Source organism: Tiliqua scincoides, chromosome 2 (genome assembly GCF_035046505.1).
Source record: "Tiliqua scincoides isolate rTilSci1 chromosome 2, rTilSci1.hap2, whole genome shotgun sequence".
In the NCBI taxonomy this organism is placed as follows: domain Eukaryota; kingdom Metazoa; phylum Chordata; class Lepidosauria; order Squamata; family Scincidae; genus Tiliqua; species Tiliqua scincoides.
Window position 1 is genome coordinate 247,006,361 of NC_089822.1, and position 21,562 is coordinate 247,027,922.

General features: G+C 47.4%; 1 protein-coding gene across 1 annotated transcript in view; it reads right to left on the reverse strand.

The window, feature by feature from the left end:
- LOC136638973 (laminin subunit beta-1-like) overlaps positions 1 to 21,562 on the reverse strand; it is a 56,318-nt gene that overhangs the window by 10,788 nt on the left and 23,968 nt on the right. The window contains exons 16-26 of the mRNA XM_066612997.1: positions 21,103 to 21,261; positions 17,992 to 18,113; positions 10,274 to 10,394; positions 8,717 to 8,909; positions 7,768 to 7,911; positions 6,801 to 7,032; positions 5,647 to 5,810; positions 3,614 to 3,838; positions 2,854 to 3,068; positions 2,053 to 2,149; positions 227 to 605 (exon numbers count right to left, since the gene is read on the reverse strand). Of these exons, the coding sequence (XP_066469094.1) occupies positions 227 to 605; positions 2,053 to 2,149; positions 2,854 to 3,068; positions 3,614 to 3,838; positions 5,647 to 5,810; positions 6,801 to 7,032; positions 7,768 to 7,911; positions 8,717 to 8,909; positions 10,274 to 10,394; positions 17,992 to 18,113; positions 21,103 to 21,261 (2,051 nt within the window). The remainder of the gene's footprint in view (positions 1 to 226; positions 606 to 2,052; positions 2,150 to 2,853; positions 3,069 to 3,613; positions 3,839 to 5,646; positions 5,811 to 6,800; positions 7,033 to 7,767; positions 7,912 to 8,716; positions 8,910 to 10,273; positions 10,395 to 17,991; positions 18,114 to 21,102; positions 21,262 to 21,562) is intronic.

A 21,562-nucleotide genomic window follows, 5' to 3' on the forward strand; every position in this document is an offset into this window, starting at 1 on the left:
CAGGCTAATCCTGGAGGGTTGGGCAATCCTAGGAAGAAATAATAGTTAAATTCATTGGAGTCTGCGGCGTGGATATGCCAAGAGAATAAAATTGACGCACTGAGCCACTGGAAATAGAAACTGATTCTCGGCATTCAAACAGAGAGTGAGAACATACCTTTCCCCAGCTCCTCTTCCATTCGCCTTTTCCCTGCCCTAAGAACTACCACACTGCATCCCAACCTACCTGATATCTGCCAGAAAGGTGCTGAGCTGGTGAAGCAGTGGGGTGCTTGGGCTACTCCCATCCCCCAGAAGCTGCTCTATATGATCCAGGTTGCTTTCCAGCTTGCGCATGCGACTATTGCTGGCCTCAGGTATGGGCCCACCTTCCTTTAGGGCCTGTATTGTGATTTGCAGTCGTTGAAGCTGTTCCCAGAGCTGCCCCAGCACCACGTCCCATTGTCCAAAGCAAGGGTGGCAGGGAGAACAGTGGGGGAAGTTCTTCCGGAAGCCACGCTGGCACTGGTCGCAGTGTTGCCCTGTGAAGCCAGCCCGGCATAGACAGTGTCCAGTGAGACGGTCACACTGCAGGCTCTCCGACCCTTTTGGGTCACACTCGCAAGCTGTAGAGGGCAAAGGCAAATGTCACTCCACGGAGGAGTTTTAGCATGAGTTCAGCTCACTTGAGGGGAAATGCCTGGCATAGGAACTTATAGGATTTATAGGATTGATTCCTATAAATCAGGGATGAACCAGCTTACATAGTTTTATTTTATTACAACCACTCTGCATTTTAACAATTCATAAAAACAATAATTATAACAAAATGATTAATAGAAAAATAAAAGCATTCCATACAATGAAAAGCCAGAAACAAACATTATCCATGATATTAAAACCAGTTTTGATGAAACACTAGAAAACAAAGAAAAGTTCATGCCTGTTGCTAAAAGGATGTCAAGGCTGGTCCCAGGCACATTTCCCTGGGAAAGAAATTCCAGATACCGGATGTTCCAACTGAGAAAGTTTCCTAATCACCCACCAAGGCGTTTCGGGGTGGGGGAGGGCGGGGAGCGGGTGGGACCGTGGGCAGGCGGGGAATTGGAGGCAAGGGCCAGGATCTGGCAGTTATACCTGATCCTGACTCCGTTCCCGGGCAGTCCACGGCAGTCCCAGGCTGCTCAGATTTGCGCCACCTCATCAGGTGGCGCAGATCCAAGTAGACCCACTGGGGCTGCTGCAGTGTGACACGGGGTAAGGCAAAATCTTTCCCCTTGCCCTGGGCTGGCCTACCGGCCTGCCTGTTTCCAGTGCAAGTGAGGATTGCGCTCTAAGTTGTCCACTCGGCCAATAGATTTGTGATAAAGTTGACTAGAGCAGTGGTTCCCAAACTTTACAGCACTGGGACCCACTTTTCAAAATGATACTCTGTTGGGACCCATCTAGGTTTACCAGACTTTTTTAAAAGGAGAGCTAGAAAGAAATAATATTTCATTTCATCTATTTGTAAGTAATAATAAGCAGAAAAAGACCCTCAAACGTTTATCTCCCTTTGTTTATACATGCATACAAACTACAGGAGTTGAGCTCCTTGCATGGTAATTAGCAGCTACAGTATCAGATTTTTGAATAGCCTCAGGGCTTGAGGCAGTTTTCTGATCTTTCCATCACCCTTTGGTGACCCACCAAAAATCAGGTTGCAACTCTCCAGTGGGTCCTGACTCATAGTTTGGGAACCACTACACTAGATGGTCTTGACTTGGTGAACAGGGAAGTTCAGCCTTATGCACTAACAACAAGCTCTGGACAAAGTAACAACCTACAGGGAGGTCTGCCACACACCAGTAAGGAAGTCTTTTTATATCAATAGGTCAGAACTGCCCAGATGGTATTGCTCATTGCTTCTGAAGACAAGAGATTGGTCCCCACCTTTCTCTGATCTGAGCAAGTGTGTGCACTTTTGCCTATGCTGACATGAGAACTATGTATCTATTTGTATTCTGTACACTCTGAGAAAAACACTTTATGTGGAGCCGGAGATACTTGCTTACACTATGCACTTATACTCACCTAGGCACTCACGTTCCGGGTCACCCCAGTGATCTCCTTGGCAATTGGAGCAAACACGTCCTCCAAAGCCCGGCTGACAGTGACATTGCCCTGTGAACTGAGTGGAGTGAAAGATGAGACTTAGGACAGAGATAGTGGCATGGCCATGATGCCAGTGTCCAAACTGCTACCAAATCTGAAGGCAAACACCAAACAGAAAGCTCTAAGGTGCTATCCAGACCCTTGGCTGACTCTTTCGGGTGCCTGATAATGTTGGAGATAATGGGCAAAACAGAGAGATAGCAGAAGAGCAAACCTGCAGCTGCAGCGTGTGGTGCTCAGAGCACAGGGAAGAACGACAAAAAAAGGAGGCAAGACCCAGGAAAGTCCCAGCACCAGAGTCTATTTACAAGCAGTATTTACAAGTAGAAGGCAGTTCCAGAAATCAGCAAGCACAGGCAGTCCAAGTAGTCAGCAAATCAGGTGTCAGTCCAGCAGAGATTCGTGCAGCAACTCACTCCTACAACCCACACCAGTGGAGTGTGTTTGTGGGACATTTATACTCCTGTCAGCCAATGGGAAACACCATGACCTCATCCCTGAGGAATGTCATTGCATCATCCTGGGCAGGGATTGCATCAGCTTTTCCCATCTCTCCTTGTTCTGTGCAATGACTCAGCACTTTGCCCTGATTGGTCCTTGCCCCATTGTCTGACAGGTATGCTTACATTTGCTTACACACAGCAGCAGTCTGGTAGGCCTGCCTTATCCTGCCACCAAATTGCCTTACTGTATGGGGCACATACTGTAACAGCAACTTACCATGTTGCAGTCAGACCGGAAGGAGTGGGCAGGATCACAATCACACGGCTGGCATCCCAAGTCACTGCCAAAACCCCAGAAGTTGGGGGCACATTTGTCACAATTCTTGTCCACGACGTTGGCACGGCAGGGGCAACTGCCTGTTGTCCGATCACAGTAACAGATGCCTTCAGAGCACTGAGAGAGCAGAGTGCCTTGATCATTACAAGTACAGCCTGGGGAAAAGAACAAGTTATGAGGCAGGAAAGGGGAGCGAGGGGTAGTCCCCTGCTTGTGCCTCAGTCTTTCTTGTATAGAAGCGGCTCCTGTTCTACCTAACCTTGGAAATGCCTGAAGAACTCCTAGGCAGAATCCAGCCCTCCTTCATTCATCCTAAACCTTCTTCTGCTGCAGGATGCAAATCTTAAGATCTATAGACTTCAATGGTGGAATGCATGGGAAGGGCCTTGTCTGCTCAACATGCAATGAATATGGTCCATGGGGGGGGGGGGGTCTCTTCACTAAAATTTCACTGAGATTTGACCCAAAATAAAGGGCTGTATCCATACCTACACCTGCCACATTCCCACTACAACAGGCAGATCCCAGTCACTTTCTCCTCAGTCCTAACCCTTACCATAATGCATTTGAACTACACCAAAAGCTAAACTGCCTGCTCCAGTTGTTGTGGCCTCGCAGTAGTAGCCACAATGGAGCAGGCCTCATTCCTCATAGCATGTTCCTCCCAGCGTCACAACCCTGGTCTGGCCATCCTACTCACGTCGGCAGCTACGCTGGAAGGCATTGCCGTAGTAACCAGGCTGGCATTCAGCACAGTGAGGTCCACCAGTATGGTAAAGGCAGCGTAGGCACTGGCCACTGTGTGGGTCACAGGCCTCAGGATCACTGGTGTCAATGTTGTTGTTGCACTGACAGGGGCGGCAGGCTCCACCCTCCTGCTCAGGGGCTCCAAAGTAGCCAGGCGCGCAGCGGTCACAACGCGGCCCTACACGAGACAGAAGATGTTATCAGGGGGATGTGCAACTGGGGGCGGGGGGTTGCCCTTTCCCTCCTTCCTCACCACAGTTGATGGAAACTGGCACCTCTGATGGGAACTTTCCCATCAGCACTGACCAAGAATGTAAACAAGATGCTGCCAAATGAGTAAAGATGTGTCCAAGATCTCACTCAGGACCCCGCTCACACTAAGCCTGACATGGCTGTGCTCCTGGCCAGCAGGCTTTTCCATGGGGGCATAACAGCAACAGGGCATCTCCCCACCTCACCAGCAGGCCCAGCCCCAAGGAGGCAAGAGGTGCGGAAGTCCTGCCCCTTCCACCTCAATCACAGCTCGGCCAGTCCTGCTGCGATTGACGGAGAGGCCTGGTTGGGCAACTGATATCTGGGGCAAGGGGAGTAGATCCACAATCAGTAGGCTTCAGTGAAGCTAAGGTGGCGAGTGTTCACAGCAGCCCAGTCTGGAGGAAAGGATGGATATTTATTTATAGGATTTATATCCTGCCTTTCTGGCTAGCAGGTAGGATGCTGGCCAGCCAGTGATCCTGAACAAGGCTGCTAGCAGGGAGGCGGACTAGAGGGTGATGGAACTCCCTCCCCCTGCCTATCTCTACTGGGTCCATTGACAGACTAGGACAGTGGAGGGAGCCTGGCCACAACCTTCTCTGGCTCCGTTGGCGACCTCTTGAAATGCCCCAATATGGGTCACCTCTGGGGCGGCCATCTCTCCCCCAGCAATGCTGATAGATGTCCCCCTAAGTAACTGAGGGCCCAATCCTAAATAACTCCACCAGCGCCAATGCAGCCTTGCTAACAAGGCACACGATACATCCTGTGGTGATGGTGGGGGCAATCAGGGAGGCCTCCTCAAGGTAAGGGAACTTTTACCCTGGGGTAAGCCTCCACTTCCCCAATGGGTCTCCTCAGAACTATGCCAGTTATTTTGTTGGTAAGTTCAAGGAGAGTAATGAAGGGGAAAGAGAATAGTGATAACGATCTTGGCACAAGTTGCTGCCACCGGAATTCGTCCCCTCCCTCTCTGTTCCGCCTCCCTCCCACTGCCTGCTCCCACACCAGCTTACTTGCACTCCAACAGCTAAGCAGTATTGCCAGTGGGCTGCCAACATCGCTGCTGTTTGTTGTGTCGGTTTCAAATGGCCACCAGTGGCACACTACGTACACCACTGTACGGCCATTTACTTCTGCTCTGCTGTTGTAAATGTTAGCTCGGATTGGGCTGACAATCTTCTAGCTCAGAGCAGGAATCCTCTCCCTTACTACTTCATAATCAACCAGCTCTACAGGGTTTGTGGCAAAGAGTATGAATGTCAAGAAGGAACGTCACAGTAGTAGAGTCAGAGGGGTGCGTATGTGTGTGAGACTGAGGAGAGACAGAAGCAGTGAGGCAGATGGGTCTACAGAGCAGGTCTCCACAACTGGTGAGTCAACTAAGTCAAATGCTGCCTACCAGCCAGGTATATGGCACTAGCAGTAGATCTGTAAACCTCCTGTTTTTGCCATCTGGCTAGGGCTGCAAAAACATAGAAGACATCAAGCACCTGCTAAAGTACAATACATTGCTGATGGGTTGTATTTGATCGGGATAAGTCACAAGTAGTGTGGGCCTGCTACAGTGGAAGTGGAACAGTGTGACAAGTGCTACAATGGAAGTCTAAAAGGGCTTGGGAGATACACTAGGCTTCTAGAAGCTGGAAGATTCCCCAAAACTGGAATGAAAATAAGTGCAGTAAAAGAGCCATCCTATAGTCACCAGCCCTGTCCCACAATGCACTTTACCTGTATAGCCTGGAGCACAGAGGCAAAGGATCTGGTTGGTCTCCCGATCAGCATGACAGGAGATACCATGATAATGCCGAGACCCGGGATACCCAGGACAGGGGCAGGGCCGACACTGTTGTCCAGAGCCCAGGACTGGGTCTCCATAGTAACCATCCAAGCACCTGTGATGGGGCAAAACCAGTGTTAATTGAGTGAAAGCAGCCTAAAATTATCATCTTCACAGATCACTTTGCCCCAGTGTAGGCCTTGCCAGGTTCCACCATTATCTACTTCTCCCATAGCATGAGCTCCTTTTCATACACTACCTGTGCAGTCCCCCCCTCTTCCCTCAAGTGACTTCATAAAGAGTCACTTTCCTAATAAGTCTCCTTTGCAACTTCCTTGGATCCCCAAATAATGAGCTTGCAGCCCCAACTCTCCTCCTGGAAGACTGGTATCAGAGAGCCAAACTACACATTACATATGTAATCACTAAGGTTTTTGCAGCCAGAATTACTACCTAAGGAAAGATTCCTTTTCGGGCTCTAAGAATACAAGCACCGTCTAGATATATCAGGCAGTAGAGCATGATATTCTGCTCGAAGTGAGTGTCAGTAGTTTTAGCTGTCAGTTAAGGACATCTGCAAGAGGGATCTGAAGGCCTTAGGGATGGACCTCAACAAATGGGAAACCCTGGCCTCTGAGCGGCCCGCTTGGAGGCAGGCTGTGCAGCATGGCCTTTCCCAGTTTGAAGAGACACTTGGCCAACAGTCTGAGGCAAAGAGGCAAAGAAGGAAGGCCCATAGCCAGGGAGACAGACCAGGGACAGACTGCACTTGCTCCCGGTGTGGAAGGGATTGTCACTCCCGAATTAGCCTTTTCAGCCACACTAGACGCTGTGCCAGAACCACCATCCAGAGCGCGATACCATAGTCTTTCGAGACTGAAGGTTGCCAATACAATACAATACAACTACTTTTTAATTTTATTTCATTCCATTCCACTAATAGAACCCTTAACCTTGAATCTGTCTATGGATGTTTTGTATTTAAAAAATAATTGGAAAACCATGGAATTACATATAGGATATAGTCTGCCCCACACTCAGACAGGAAATATGTAGGAAACCCATTTGTGTTGCATCCACATTGCCACAAATCCCACATACCCACCTCTCACAGTGCCGGCCAGCCGTGTAATCACGGCACTGACGACAGACCCCAGTGTGCGAGTCACATTCCTCCGAGTGCCCGTTGCAGTGACAAGGCCTGCAATTTGGGAAGCCCCACTGGCCCGGTGGGCAATGATCACACTGCCGTCCCACAGTGCCATGCTGGCAGCGACACTGCCCACTAACCGGTTCGCAAATCTTGGAGACCGAGCCCTCTGGGGAACAGGCACAGGCTGTGGAAAGAAATCCCAGAGCTGTTAGAGTGACTGAGGAAAGGCTGTATTAACCCCCAGGCTAAGTATGTTGCATACTTAGCATACTATGGCATAATTATCTGAGAATATCAGATAATAATCAGATCAGGGCTGGGGCACCTTCCTTACGAGGAAAGGCTACGGCGTTTGGGCCTCTTCAGCCTAGAAAAGAGACGCCTGAGGGGGGACATGATTGAGACATACAAAATTATGCAGGGGATGGACAGAGTGGATAGGGAGATGCTCTTTACACTCTCACATAACACCAGAACCAGGGGACATCCACTAAAATTGAGTGTTGGGAGAGTTAGAACAGACAAAAGAAAATATTTCTTTACTCAGCGTGTGGTCGGTCTGTGGAACTCCTTGCCACAGGATGTGGTGATGGCGTCTAGCCTAGACGCCCTTAAAAGGGGATTGGACAAGTTTCTGGAGGAAAAATCCATTACGGGGTACAAGCCATGATGTGTATGCGCAACCTCCTGATTTTAGAAATGGGCTATGTCAGAATGCCAGATGCAAGGAAGGGCACCAGGATGAGGCCCCTTGTTATCTGGTGTGCTCCCTGGGGCATTTGGTGGGCCGCTGTGAGATACAGGAAGCTGGACTAGATGAGCCTATGGCCTGATCCAGGGAGGCTGTTCTTATGTTCTTATGAAGACAAAAAGGAACATGGGGCAGGCAGTATATGCTGGTCCTGCCTTGGTTACTCACGACTGCAGCCATATGGCCCAAATCCATAGGTGCCAGGGATGCAGTGGTCACAACGTCGACCCGTCACATTGGGTTTACACTGACATTGTCCTCCCAGTTTGTGGCAGACGCTGCTAGTAGAGCCCTGGAGGTCACACTGGCAAGCTAGGGATAGAAAAGACAGTATTGCCCAGGGTTAGGGAAGTGGTTATGTAAGAGGATGACAATGGGCACGTCCCTCCCCTTGTTCTGATTCGAGTAAGAATGGAATGAGATAAGAACAGCATTTGGGATTCTTGTTTCACAGCTTAGTGTATAACTGGAGATGTCTGCCCAGCACTGTACAGAAGCCCAGCTCTAGAGCGGACTCATGAACAAGGAAGTATAGGAATCTGCCTGCTTGCAACTATGCAGGGGACTGCAGTACAATTTGTTGAGACCATAAGTTGTAACAGAATAGCAAGAACATAGAGTACAGCTTACAATGAAGAATCAGGAAAGTGGGGAATCTTAGCTTTTGTTATGATATTTAAAAAAAAGTGAACAGATTCCAAACTCTCATGGTTATAAAGAAAGATATCTGAAAATGTTTTTGACATTTGAGCAAAAGGGTTTGAAATGAAACTGGAATTATAATTCTAGTAGCAGATTTTAGTTTTCTGGTTGCAGAATTCAGAATTATTTTCCACAGTATTTTAGACTCTTCTTCTCGTGGTACCAGAGACTTCTCCTCAACCCTAGATGAGAGCAGCCCAGGGAATGGAGCCTAAAGTTCTACTGGCTAGTCTGAGGTGGGTCTCTATCTAACTGTTAGGGTCCTTATAGAGTGCTAGGCCAAGCACTGCTTCTGCCCACCACACTACACTTCCCAACTGAAGAAAGTCACATCTTGTCTTTCTCTTCCACCTGAGACAAGTACATCCCCTTCCACACAGTTCTGCTCCTGCACCGAACAAGGCCCTTCACTCACGCAGAGCCCCATCATGCATCAGGGCCGAGATGCTACACAGCAGGCGGGCACAGGTCTCAGCCAGGTCAGGCATGGTGGCCATGCGGAATGCCTCCAAGCACGTGTAGCGCTCCAGCTCCTCTCGACGTTCCACGGCTGCTGGATCACTGCCATGGAGACCAGGTAGCTCTGTCACACGTGGCAAAAGAACCAGCTGTAGGAAACAGGGAGATGCTTCAAGAAAGACCTGGTTGGGACATGAACTAAGGGATGCCTTCAAAAGGGGATTGGACAAATTTCTGGAGGAAAAGTCCATCACAGGTTGCAAGCCATAATGGATATGTACAGCCTCCTGGTTTTAGACGTAGACTACCTCAGAATGCCTGGTGCAAGGGAGGGAAGCAGGATGCAGGTCTCGTCTCGTGTGCTCCCTGAGGAATCTGGTGGGCCATTGTGAGATACACGTAACTGAACCAGATAGGCCTTTGGCCTGATCCAGCTGGGCTTATGTTCTAATGACCAATTCAACATCCAATGGATCACAGAATACACTTGGAATATGTGCAGTGGGCCAAGAAATCTATCTCACTCTAATTGCTCCTGGGAGTACAAACACACACTAACTAACACTCAGACAGGGCTAAACTACATATTATGTTAAAGACATAGTTTGGCCCTGGGTGCATTTTTCCTCCTTAACTTAAATAGCAGAGTAAAAAGATAGAGTGTGGAGGCAGGGCCCAGTACAGATTAGGACTACAGTGGGAAGCAAGGTTGGACTTAGGAGCTGTGGAGTCAAATGCAAAACATACGCTATACACTTCTCAGACAAGCATGTTGTTCCTGGAGAAGGATTTGGTTCCCTAGTAGCTTGGCCAGGGAGCATGTGGCCCTCCATGTGAATGGAACTGGCCATCACGGCCATGCACTAAGCAGCAGCATGTGCATGCACAAGAAAACAGCATGAACAGTAAGCAAATCTAATAAATGTGTGCAGTTGCTTCCATTTGCAGAATCTGGGGAAGCTTTGGTTGCTGAATGTGGGCCTTTTTGCACAGAATTCTAGGCTCCCTGCAGACACAAGAGAAAATCCACTTTGGCCAGGGAGGAGACCAAACAAGGCTGAAGTGATGTTTCTTCCTACCAGGGACTTCCCACTGATGTGAAAACAGAAGGACTGCTAACTCCAGGCTGAGAGAAAAATTTGAACAATCTGGTGCATCAAGCTTTAGTGCGGGGGTCTCCAAACCCTGGCCTGGGGGCCAGATGCGGCCCGCAGCGAGCCTCTATCCAGCCCACGGCCAGCCTCTTGTCCCCTGAAAGCCGCTGGCCCACTCAACTGAACACAAACAGAGCTGTGCTCTGGTTGCTTTTGGAGTGTGTTCTGAGGGCCGGAGAGATTGAATGAATGAGCCCATTCATTCAATTATTCACTCATCTAAGTTCCATCTCTAATTTATTTATTTAAACTTTATATTTAAATCTTTTTCTGGCCCTCAACACTGCGCCAGATATTTGATGCAGCCCTCTGGCCAAAAAGTTTGGAGACCTCTGCTTTAGCGCATAGCAGCTTCTTACCGAATCAATGAGGATGAAAGCTGCAGGGTGGCGTTGTGTCACACCTGCCCTCTGGAAGCGCACAGTGATCTCATAATGGTTCCTGGGCTCAAAGCAGAAAGGCCTTGGCAGAAGTACATACCTGTGAAGAGAAGACAGAGTGAGGGACCCACCTGACACTGAAAGCAGAGGGCATGAAATGGGAGAGATCAGTGCATGCAGAAATGAGGCACCAACTCATAAAGTTCAGGGGTTCGTGAGCTAAGGCTCATGAACCTAAACCTCATTTCACATGGTCCTGCATCCATGACAGAGGAGCAGAGAGAGAAAATGTGTACAAAAATACTTTGGTTAAGCCATTTCTGCCCAACGTTGCATATACGCAACAGGGATGAAACATGTACACCTGTGGGCTAGGCAGAAATGGGTTAAGATGAGTGTAAACACTTTTCCCATACAAATGTAATATAAGCACAAATACAATGCCTTGTATTTTGCACAACTATCATGCATTTTAAAAAGCTTTCTTTTCAGCTTCTGGAGGCTCAAGTTGGATGTTTTTAAACTGCTGTATCTCAGTCATTTATCAATGGATCTGCACAAATTTGGGAAGATGACTGCAAATGTCACCTACCTACTCTTTATTAAATTTCAGATGGATTGGGCAGACGGTTTGGATTTTACAACCAACAGAATGTTCAAAGCTTGTATTGATCAGAACATCTGACTCACCTATCCAATTTTGCATAACTTAACTGAGTAATAAGTGCCATCACCTCCCTGAATTTCATGCATACTATATATGTTGAAAAATGACTGAGGCATAGCAGTTTGACAACTTCTAACTCAAGCCCCAGGAAGATTTTAAAAATTATTTTAAAAAACAGTGAACAGGTGGGCTCCTGTATCCGCAGTGGTTCCATGTCTGTGGATATAGACCCACGGATATGGGTACACACCTGTATTTATAAAAAGATGATATGTGGAATTTTTGGTAGGATACTTTTGATAAAGAATCTTCTTCTGAGCTTGCCCTATAGAAGCCCACAAGTCTTGCTCCTGAAGTGTACATTGCTGAGATAGAGTCACATGAATAAAGGCTTCATGACACAAAATGAAGGCACTTTGCAGGCAAGGGGAGCAAAAACTGAAAGCAGGAGAGGAAGCTACCCACCAAAGGGAGGGGTCTTACTACTCCACTTACTGGTTTCTGCCCCAGCAGTTACTGGAAATGGGTCCCATTTAACGTAATGAGTCCATAAGGCAATCTAGGAAGGCACCTCCTCATCCTGCAGCTCCATTGGCACTTATTATAAAGTGGCCAGCAGACAGAATCTTGGAAATAGAAAGATTCTGCTCCCAGTATTCTCCTTGCCAAGCTATTTTACAAAACGCAGTGGTGGAATGAGATGTGCAAGGTGAGTGCTCTGCATGTGTGTGTACGCACATTTGTTCTGGGTTGGTGAGAACTGATAGGAGAAAGGAGGTGGAATTTGGGGGATGGGTAGTAGGAATTTGGGGATGGTTCAGGCAGCAGTTCTCCTTGGGCTGCTGCTATATAAGGTACAGAACCACTAGGTAGGATGGAAGACACAGGCCAGATGCGAGATGCAGTCTGGAACTTCACTTGAAATTGCTACTTACTAGCAGTCATTTTTTTAAACTGAGGTCTTTAATCAAGCCCCATTAGACCCAGTTATCCTTGATGTACACACACACACACACACACACACACACACACACACACACACACACACACACACACACGACATGCATGACAGATCAGCAAAGAGATTGTTTCTGTTTCGTGTCAGGGCACTACATTGTCCTCCATTAACTATTAGCTGCATTCCCTCCTCTAACTAGAAAAAGAGCCCAGAGCATTTGTTTAGTTCCCTATAGCTTTGCAAGCCCAATTAGCTTTCCCTGATCTACAAAAACTCTTCACCCATTGTCAGACATCACCAGCAGAACAAAATGAGGACAGAAAAGGGCAGCCGCGACTCTTCCCAGGACTGCTGAGCGCTTATCTGAATAATCGCTTCAAAGCAGGCTCCTATCATATTAATGAGGAACAGTCCTGAAAGGAGTGGTTCAAAGGCAATAGAGGGATAGCTAGTTCATGTGTAAGGGGAAGGTGATGACTTGTCCTGCTTAGAGGCTAAAGGGGAGGGCAGAGTGCGCATACAATCTTTTTAGAGCAGTGGTTCCCAACCTTTCGAAGCTCAGGGACCACTAAGGCAAAATTCTAAGATGGTGGGGACCACATGCAACCCCCCTACCCTCGCACACAAAAAATACAATTAAATTTGTAATACATAAGAAGATTATTTAATAATTAATGTGATGGTTGTGCTTGCATTTGCTTCACTAGTTGTGAAAGTCTTGGGTTTGCATGGAATACAAGGAACACAAAATAATTTCCCCCCAACTCAGAGGTTTTCACACCCACCCAATTCAATCCAGTCTCTTTTCCCCCACACCAGACCACATTACGCACAGCCCTTGCCTCTTTTAAGTGTGGAAAAACACCTCAAAAAGGGAGAGGGTAAGCACAAGGGGATTAGACAAGTCGTGCAAGGTAGTTAAATGAGCCAACAAAAAGCACACACATCCCTCCACAGTTCCTTTTGTTACACAACCCTGGCCCTGCTCCCCCCACTTGTGAGTCCAGAGTCCTTAGGAAAGTGTTCAACACAATTTAGGCAGGTGGGTCCTGAAGGAGAAGAGATGTGTGAAGGAAGCACCAGCTCAGAGAGACATCTCAGAATGGCTGCTGCATGTCTCAGGAAGAAAAGTCCTTTTGGTGTGCACTGCAAGGTCTTTAGGGGGGGAAAGCCTCTCTTCACTTCCTGTTCTAATTGTTGTCATGCTCTAGTTGTGGACTACTTTGGTTGGAGCTAAGAGAGTGTGAGCCAGCCTATAGGTAGGCTGCAGCCACAAAACAACAGCTGCCTACTCTGCCATTAGTCTGTGGAACTCCTTGCCCCAGGATGTGATGATGGTGTCTAGACTAGATGCCTTTAAAGGGGGACTGGAGAAATTTCTGGACAAGTTCATCACAGCCACAGTCTGACTAGCAGCCCCATTCTAGGCATGTTTACTCAGAAGTAAGTCCCATTATAGTCAATGGGGCTTACTCCAAGGTAAGCATGCATACGATTGCAATCTGAAGAGATAGGGGAACTGGCCAAGTGCGGGGTGGGGGAGGGCTCCCCATGGACAAAGCTGCTGCTGCTCTCTGAGGAGGAAGAGTCAGGGGTTACACCTGCTGTACTTAGCTACGGTGGTGCCTGTTCTGCAACTTCTGGGATTGCTTCTCCCCAGGTGGGCAGCTTGCAGGAAGACAGCAGAGGTGCTGCCTCTTTCCCTCTCCAAAAGGGGTGCCAAAACCTGGTTGCCTGGATCCTTTGCTCCACCCCTGGGTATTAGAAGAGCACATCCAGGGGGCCCAATCCTGCCAACTGGGGAGGGGGTACCAGGGCTGGGGGTTGAGCATACTGTTTTTCCCCTCTCCTGCTGCCACACTGCCTCCAACTCCCTTCCTCTGTGTTCCCGGGCCAGCTGGAGTCCGGCCTCCCAGGGAAATCACATCCAGAGAAACCCACTCCCAGGGAAACCCCCCCAGCCAGTGAGCCAGCGATGCCTTTGGGAGCCTGTTCCTTCTCCTCCTCCTTATTACTCCCATTCCTTCCCTCCTCAGGCCCCCCCACCTCCTCCTCCTCCTCTGGCGGTGGCGGCCCCCGCCCACCTGCCCAAGAGACTTCCCAGGCAGGCTGAAGTCCTGATTTGACTCCTGAGAAACCAGGCTGCCAGGGCTTACCTGAAGGCACAGGGTCAAGCAATGGAGGCAGCAGGCTGGAGGCAGCAGCGGCAGGGCACCTCTCCTCTGCATGCAGCTGAGCCAGGAGGCTGCACAAATGCACGCACCTTACAAGGCGCCTGTGCTTCACTTTTTTGCTTGTCTGGGCACTCAGAGACAAGGAGGGGAGGGAGGTGGAGGGGGGAGGCAGGAGATGGAGAAAGGCTATGCTCTGATTGGCTCTGAGCTGCTCTGATTGGTTGCTGGCGTTGCAGAGGCTTTTTTTCTTCCTGGAAGGGCCTTTTTTTTTCTTTTTTCACCAGAGAGGTCACTGACCACCTGGGAGGGCACTGCGGACCACCAGTGGTCCATGGACCATGGGTTGGGAACCCTAGTTTTAGAGGAACAGGAAGAGCTGCTTCCCTCAAAGCCCTACCTGCCTACTTGCTTGTGATAAATAGATAGTGTTGCAACTATTCAACCCATCAAACAATTACTGCTGCAGATAAAAACTTTGTTTGCTCATTCTTTGAAAACCCAGGGGATGCACCATTCCATGCTGGAGAGAGAGAGAACCCATGTACTCCCAAAAAGAATAAAGGATACTTGAAATGGGGAGAAGAAAGACAGGGAGATGGGGAGAAATGGGGAGAAGAGAGATGGGGAGAAGGATCCTTGATTTTTTTTTGCCTGAAGGGTTTTGTTATTTTCAAAGGGCTACTTGAATGCACATGTTGGAGAGGAGGGAAGCCATAGCTCTTGACAGAAACATTAAGTCATCAGAAAATCCTCTAAAACTTTGTTAAATTTTCTCTACCTGTAGGAGGAGGAATTGGTCTCTCTTCAGAAGGGACATCATGGGAACTGTTGAACAATTACCTTATGAAGTCCATTAAAAGTTGCATAGGAGGCCATGGAGGGGGCATTATGGGGAATGCACTAAGTGATGGTTAACCTATTTTTTCTAGAGATAGAAAAAGAGACACCCATAGAAGGTGTCTATCATTGTAATCCTATACATGCTTACTCAAAGTACCTTTGTGTTCAAGGGAATTTTCTCTCAAGTAAACAAGACTAAGAGCCCAATCCTGTGGTCGGCGGCACGGCTCTGTGCTGCTGGCCACAGTTGCAAACTTGCCATAAGTGCCAGGCGGTGGCCCAAGTTCCACAGACCGGTGCCAGGCGGCGGAATGGGAGGCAGGGGCAGGCGATCCGGGGCGGGTGGGCGGGAGGAGGATTCACGGAGCTGAGCACCGCAGGATCCAGGGCGCTTGTGGAGGGCTGCACACCCTACACGAGCACCTTTACTCATGTACATTACGGGGCTGCTTACCTTACTCGGGGAGGGGGACGAACGTCCCCTTCTCCCGAGGAGCCTCCCTTTTCAGTGCCGCCGAGCCTGGGTGCTCTGGGCAGCTCAGGATTGGGCTGTAAGACTGTGTCCTCAATCACCTGCAACCAGAGAATTATGGCAGTCAACAGTCTGCCAAAAATATATTGTCTATTCAGCCATACCAGCTGTTCCTCCTGGGATATTTCACAGGGCACACTTTAATTAGCAGGTGCAATCTGTGCCTCATTTTGGAAAGGACGTGGTTATGCTGCCCCTTATTAAGAGGACTCCTAGGTTTTCTCTTGGGAAAGTCCATATCTCATTAAAAAGGTATTAATGTTCCTATAGCCTTCATTGCAATATCCTGAAAGATGTAAGGAAAATTTGCCATTTGAAATGACAAGTGATCCATGACTAAACGTACGTGCGAGCAAAGGCACCAGCTTTCCACCTGAAATGACAAACTGGTTAAGTCAATGATAAATCTGAAAATAACATTTGTGTCAATGAGTCAGTTACGCTCTTAGGTTGACTTTTTGTATTCAGATTAACCAGGTGAAAACTGAGGGTTAAACTGAAGTGTGCGTTCTTCTTTCAATCTACTTTTTTCCCCCCAGACTGTAGCCATAAGGCTCCTTGTTTGGAATCAGGAACAACAACAAAAGATAGGAAAAGGGGTTAATTCTTTTCCCCATATTATTTCCACGGAAAACCCTATCCCACGGAAAACCCTATCACACCTGGAATCCTTTCCAAAAAAACCCTGAAAGACAAGAGAATGTTAAAAAATAAAAAATAAAAAGTTGTTATAAAAACTGCCGATCTAAACCTCTCTCTCTCTCTCTCTCTCTCTCTCTCTCTCTCTCTCACACACACACACACACACACACACACACACAGAGCCCCAAAGGAAAGAGCAGTATTAAAAGAGTGGAGTTAGAAAAAAATAATCAATAAAATGATAAAACTAGATAAGAAAAAAAAGACATTGATAAGCGAAAGGAAATTCCACTTAAAATGGTCACATTCTGCTCACTCACCCCAACTCTAGGTGCTCTACTTTTGTGAATGAAACCAGATATAAGTGATGTGCCATAAAAGCATAAAAAGAGCAAACTCAAAAAAGAAAACTCAAAAGTGTGGTAAGTAGTTTAGAAAGAAAGAAGGAACAAGAGAATGATGGCTTCACACACACACACACACACACACACACACACACACACACACACACACACACACACACCCGTGCCCTGCAATACCAAAATCCACCAGCACATGCCAAGGGCCCTCAGCCAAACCAAAACACTAACAACCACCTCCTAACCACAACAAAGCCACAAGCTCTCCACTTAATTATGCTTAATACTCACTCAATCCAACAGCAAATGCTCAGTTGACAGAAAAATAGTTTGTTCCTCAAAGGAAGACAACCATCAGCCAAAACTACAGCCATCAGCCATCAGCCATCAGCCATCAGCCATCAGCTACAACAATTGTAACATGGAAACTGGGAATTGTTGCACGTGGTTCCCATGCTTGCATTTTCACTGCCTATATTTGTATTGAGAAGGAATTTGTTACAGGGCTTTTCATGTTACAAGTCTGTATGGAATGGCGCTGTGACTCTGTCCCTTTCAAAGGCCTACAGGAATAGAAACAACTGCTACTAAAACTATTGCTGAATCTGCCAACAGAAATATTTTTACACGAGGGTTCACCAACAATTTTATCTCTCTTCCTTTCCCCGGTAGACTCATCGGATTTTCATCAGGCTGTTGCAGAGTCCACAGTTTCACACATAAGAAAAGGTTTGTCCATCTGTGTATGTTTATAACACAGAGATTCTATGCTTCAATATTATAGTATTTCTTCCAGAAAAAGCCAAGTTGAAAAATATTGGGGGAAAGAGATGAAAAATACAGTGTCTGGAGAATAAAATGGTCACCAAGGAACTACATTACAAACATCATTACCTACTTAGAGCACAATTCTAACTCCTTATGTCTAGTGCTTTCCAGCACTGACATAAGGGCAATGCAGCTCTGAGGTAAGGGAACAAACGGAACTGAGCTAGGTCTGGCGCCTGTGCACCAGATCGGGCTCAGTCGTCCCGCCCCCTAAGGCGAGCCAGCCAATCAGCTGGCAGCAAAGCCCTGCTGCCGGCTGATAGGGGGGTCAAGCCTGGCAATCATTGCCAGCGTGCCATACAGGCACGCTAGCTGCCTTTCCCTGACTTTGAGGAGGCCTCCATGAGTGACACCCAACTGCAGGATGCAGCACACGTCCCATTGGCACCGCTATGCCAGTGCTGGAAAGCACTGACATAAGGGGTTAGGATTGTGCCCTTGGGGACTTATTTTTATAGAAAAATGCCAGCTGTACAGGGCCCTCGATAATGGTCCATATTATGGTGTGGAGGTTATTTATCATATGTATAATTGAACAACCTCTTTTTAAAGGATGCATTTGACATGGCTTCGATTTCCTTAAAAACCTCCCATGAATGTTATGTGGGCCGTCCTGGGTCTCCATTCAGGTAGTGCAGCCCTGCTGCCCCTGAGTCAGTGAGGTCCATGAGGCTGGCTCTCCTCTCTTCTATCTCACCTGGAACTATGTGGCAGGCTCTCTTGATACATCTGCTCCGAAGGTAGCACGTTGCCACAGCGTGGGCTCATGGGTAACGCCTGTGAGCTGACACTGACGACAGCTTCCCAATCCTCTGTGGACTGAGAAGGAGACAAGGTGGGTTTAGGCAGTAGGGTTACAGTAAATGACCCCCATCGGGCTTGAATACAGCAAGCCCTTGCTTAAAGTTGTCGATAGGTTCTTGGAAACGGCAACTTTAAGCAAAGACTTATAATGAAACCAATTTTACCATAGCCTAATTCAGGGGTGCTCACACTTTTTTGGCTCGAGAGCTACTTTGAAACCCAGCAAGGCCCGGAGATCTACCAGAGTTTTTTTTACAATGTTCGCGCCATCATAACATATAACACTTATGTGTACAATGTATGTTGGTGTACCTTGAGCCCCACTAAGTATAACAGGACTTACTCCTGACTAGACATGCCTAGGATTAGACTGTGAGGCTGCAATCCTAGCCACACTTACCTGGGAGTAAGCCCCATTGAGTACAATGGGCCTTACTCCGGGCGTTTCCTCCCAGAGGCACCTGAAGGGGGGGGTCGGCACTCCGCGATCTACTCATTTTGCCTCGCGATCTACCGGTAGATCGCGATCCACCTATTGAGCACCCCTGGGCTAATTGATAAGCCTACATAAATAAGAACTATGTTCCTTCAGCATATTTCTGGTCAGAAAAAGGATCACCAAACTTCTAAATAATGACACAAAACACTTCTAATATTAAACACTGAAATAAAAGTGAGCTTTCCAGGCCAGAGAAAACCCACACAGGCATGGGGAGAATGCGCAAACTCCACATAGACAGTGGCCTCAGCCAGGAATCCACTTTTCTTTCTCATCAACTTTAGAACAAACAACTAAAAGCAAAATGACTTTAAATGAGGGCTTGCTGTAGTCAATAGCACTGGAAACTTGTTGAGAAATCTTATTCTGCTCTAATTCTATGAATGGTCATTATTAGCACATAATATGCAAAGCCACAGGCTAGAGTTGACCCTTCCATGGAACACTTTTCCCTGCAGTAGCAAATACTGCTTGGCTTTCTTGCACAGCCCTCAACTTTCATTCTTTATGCTATCAATGCTGTCCATACTCTTTAATTTTAGATTAATCTGGAATAGCCACAACCCTCAGGCTCTGTTAATTGACATGGATAATAATCCCAATTCATAGGCATACATTAAAAGATTGGGGGGGGATCCTTCCTTCTACCCCTGTTTAACAATTAGTATGAAAGACATGTTAAAAGTGTATTAAGGGATAACTCGGGGCTAATTGATATTATAGTTCTATCTGTAGCCAGCTGCTTTTCTTCATCTTGGGTAGCACTGTGGGTATAGTGGATGTTATACAGAACAGAACTTTCATCTGTGTATGTGAATGAATAATATACTGTAATCTGAATAATTTGTCATGAACCCAAACAGCAACTTCGCCCATTCAAAAATTTGCACAAGATAATAGGAGCTGCCTATCCAAGTGAGGCCATTGATCTACCTTGCTACCAAAGTTGTTTACCTGAAAGGCCAGGAATTGAACAAGAAACCTAATATAATGTGCTTAATCTACATTAAGAAAGCTTTTAGTGCTATGAAAAACTGCAGTTGCATTTGTTGCAGTTGCATTTGTGACCCCCTTGCTATGTGAACTGAGAAAAGAAAAAGTGTTTCACCAAATGCACAGTGGTACTTGTGTGACCTGGTCTTAATCCGTCAGCTGATTTTTTGAATACACAACCTAAAAAGAACCCTGTGCAATTATTCTACACATATATGGCCAGGACTATCACTCTTTCTTAGCACAGGTCCCAGGCAAAATAATGCTATCACAAAGAGCATTTTCTCCCTCTGCAGTTAGTATCAAGGAATAGTAGACCCCTTTTGAAGCCCAATATCTCCACTGCCATACCATCTCCAACTCTGGTAGGAGCTGGTGTAACACCGTGCTGTGTAGAGCATGAGCTATGAGTTGTGTGTGCTTTGAATTTGTCTGTTATAACTCAAACCAATATATGTTTATTTAGGAGTGAAATCCACTGGCTTACTTCTAAGTAACTGTGCATAGAATTCAGCATTAGGCTAGCCACACTTTCCTGAGAGTAAGCCCCATTGAACAAAATAGGACTTACTTCTGAGTAGACCTGGTTAGGCTTGTGCCCTTAGTCTCAACCCCTCCACCTGTAGTGTAGGTCTAATACTACCAACCTACCTTACACAGTTGTTGCAAAAATTAAAGGCACAAGCCTAGGCATGTCTACTCAGAAGTTAGGCCCATTGTGTTCAAAGATGCTGACTCCCAGGAAATTATGCATAGGATTGCAGTCTAGCAGCCAATCCTATCCTCCGCTGGTGCAGCCGCACCAAAAACTAGCACTCTGAATCCAGTGAGGGGGAAATCAGAATGTTTTGGAAGGGAAAGGGGATTTAAATCCCCTTACCTCTGCTGTAAGTCTCCTAATCCACAGTGGGTCTCCTCAGACCTGCATCAACTCTTTAGCTGGTACAAGTCCAAGGAAAGAAAGGGGTCAGGGAGGCTCAAAAAAGGTAGATCCAGCGTGTGCCATCATCTCTTAGCTGTTGCAAGTCAGAGGACTGAAAGGGGTCGGGGAGGCTCAAATAAGAGAGGACAGGATTCAGCACATGCCATTGCCTCCGGATCAACCCCCTGCAGCCTCCCTGCCCTCCCGTTCCTGCCATCTCCCTGCCTTTGCCTTTTCTTGGAGCAGATGGGTCCACCATCAGAGGGGGCACTGCCACTTCTTGCCAAAGAACTCTAAAAATCGCCAACATTGGAGTACTGTGTCGGCAGCTCAACCCCAAATAGCATTGGGCTATCCATAATTAATTGATACAGAACACTTTGAGCATTGGGTTAAAGTGATACATAGAGATAAAAGCAAAACCCATAATATTCTTATTCTCCAAGAAACCATTTTTGCCATTGCTAATGCTTCCTAACGCTAACTAACTCTAACGTGGCTCATTCACTACCTGACACAGATACTGAGGATACGGCTATGCCCTTCCCATACAATGAATACCCATCACGTCCCCTCCAACTCCCACCTACCTCAGGCTCATAGCGCAACAAGATGTCATACTCCATGGAGTAGGGAATGTTGTCAATGTGGAAGGATAAGCCAGCCCCATCCCGTACACGGGCAAAACCTGGGCCAGTCCATGTAATCATGTGATCTGCGTGCTCACGCTGTATGACCTCCACGTCAGGCTGTAGGGGAAAACAGGAAAGTCAGAGCTCCAAACTCCTTCCAGCTCTCTCTACTCCCATGCCTTCACTAACCCTAGAGGCAGGAAGGGTACTTTCGGTGGCTGCATCAGTTGGAAGTAAAAAGCAGTCAGTCTTTTGGGCTCCCCACCCAACCTGGCCAAGCCACTGCAGGGTGTTTCTGACAAACTGCAAGCCATCGGAATGTTATCTACAGTGACACGTCTGTGCAAATCCAAGACTGCCTTAAAAACAAGAGTCAAACACAATGCATTTAAGTTTTCTGGCTTAATAAAAGCCTGTA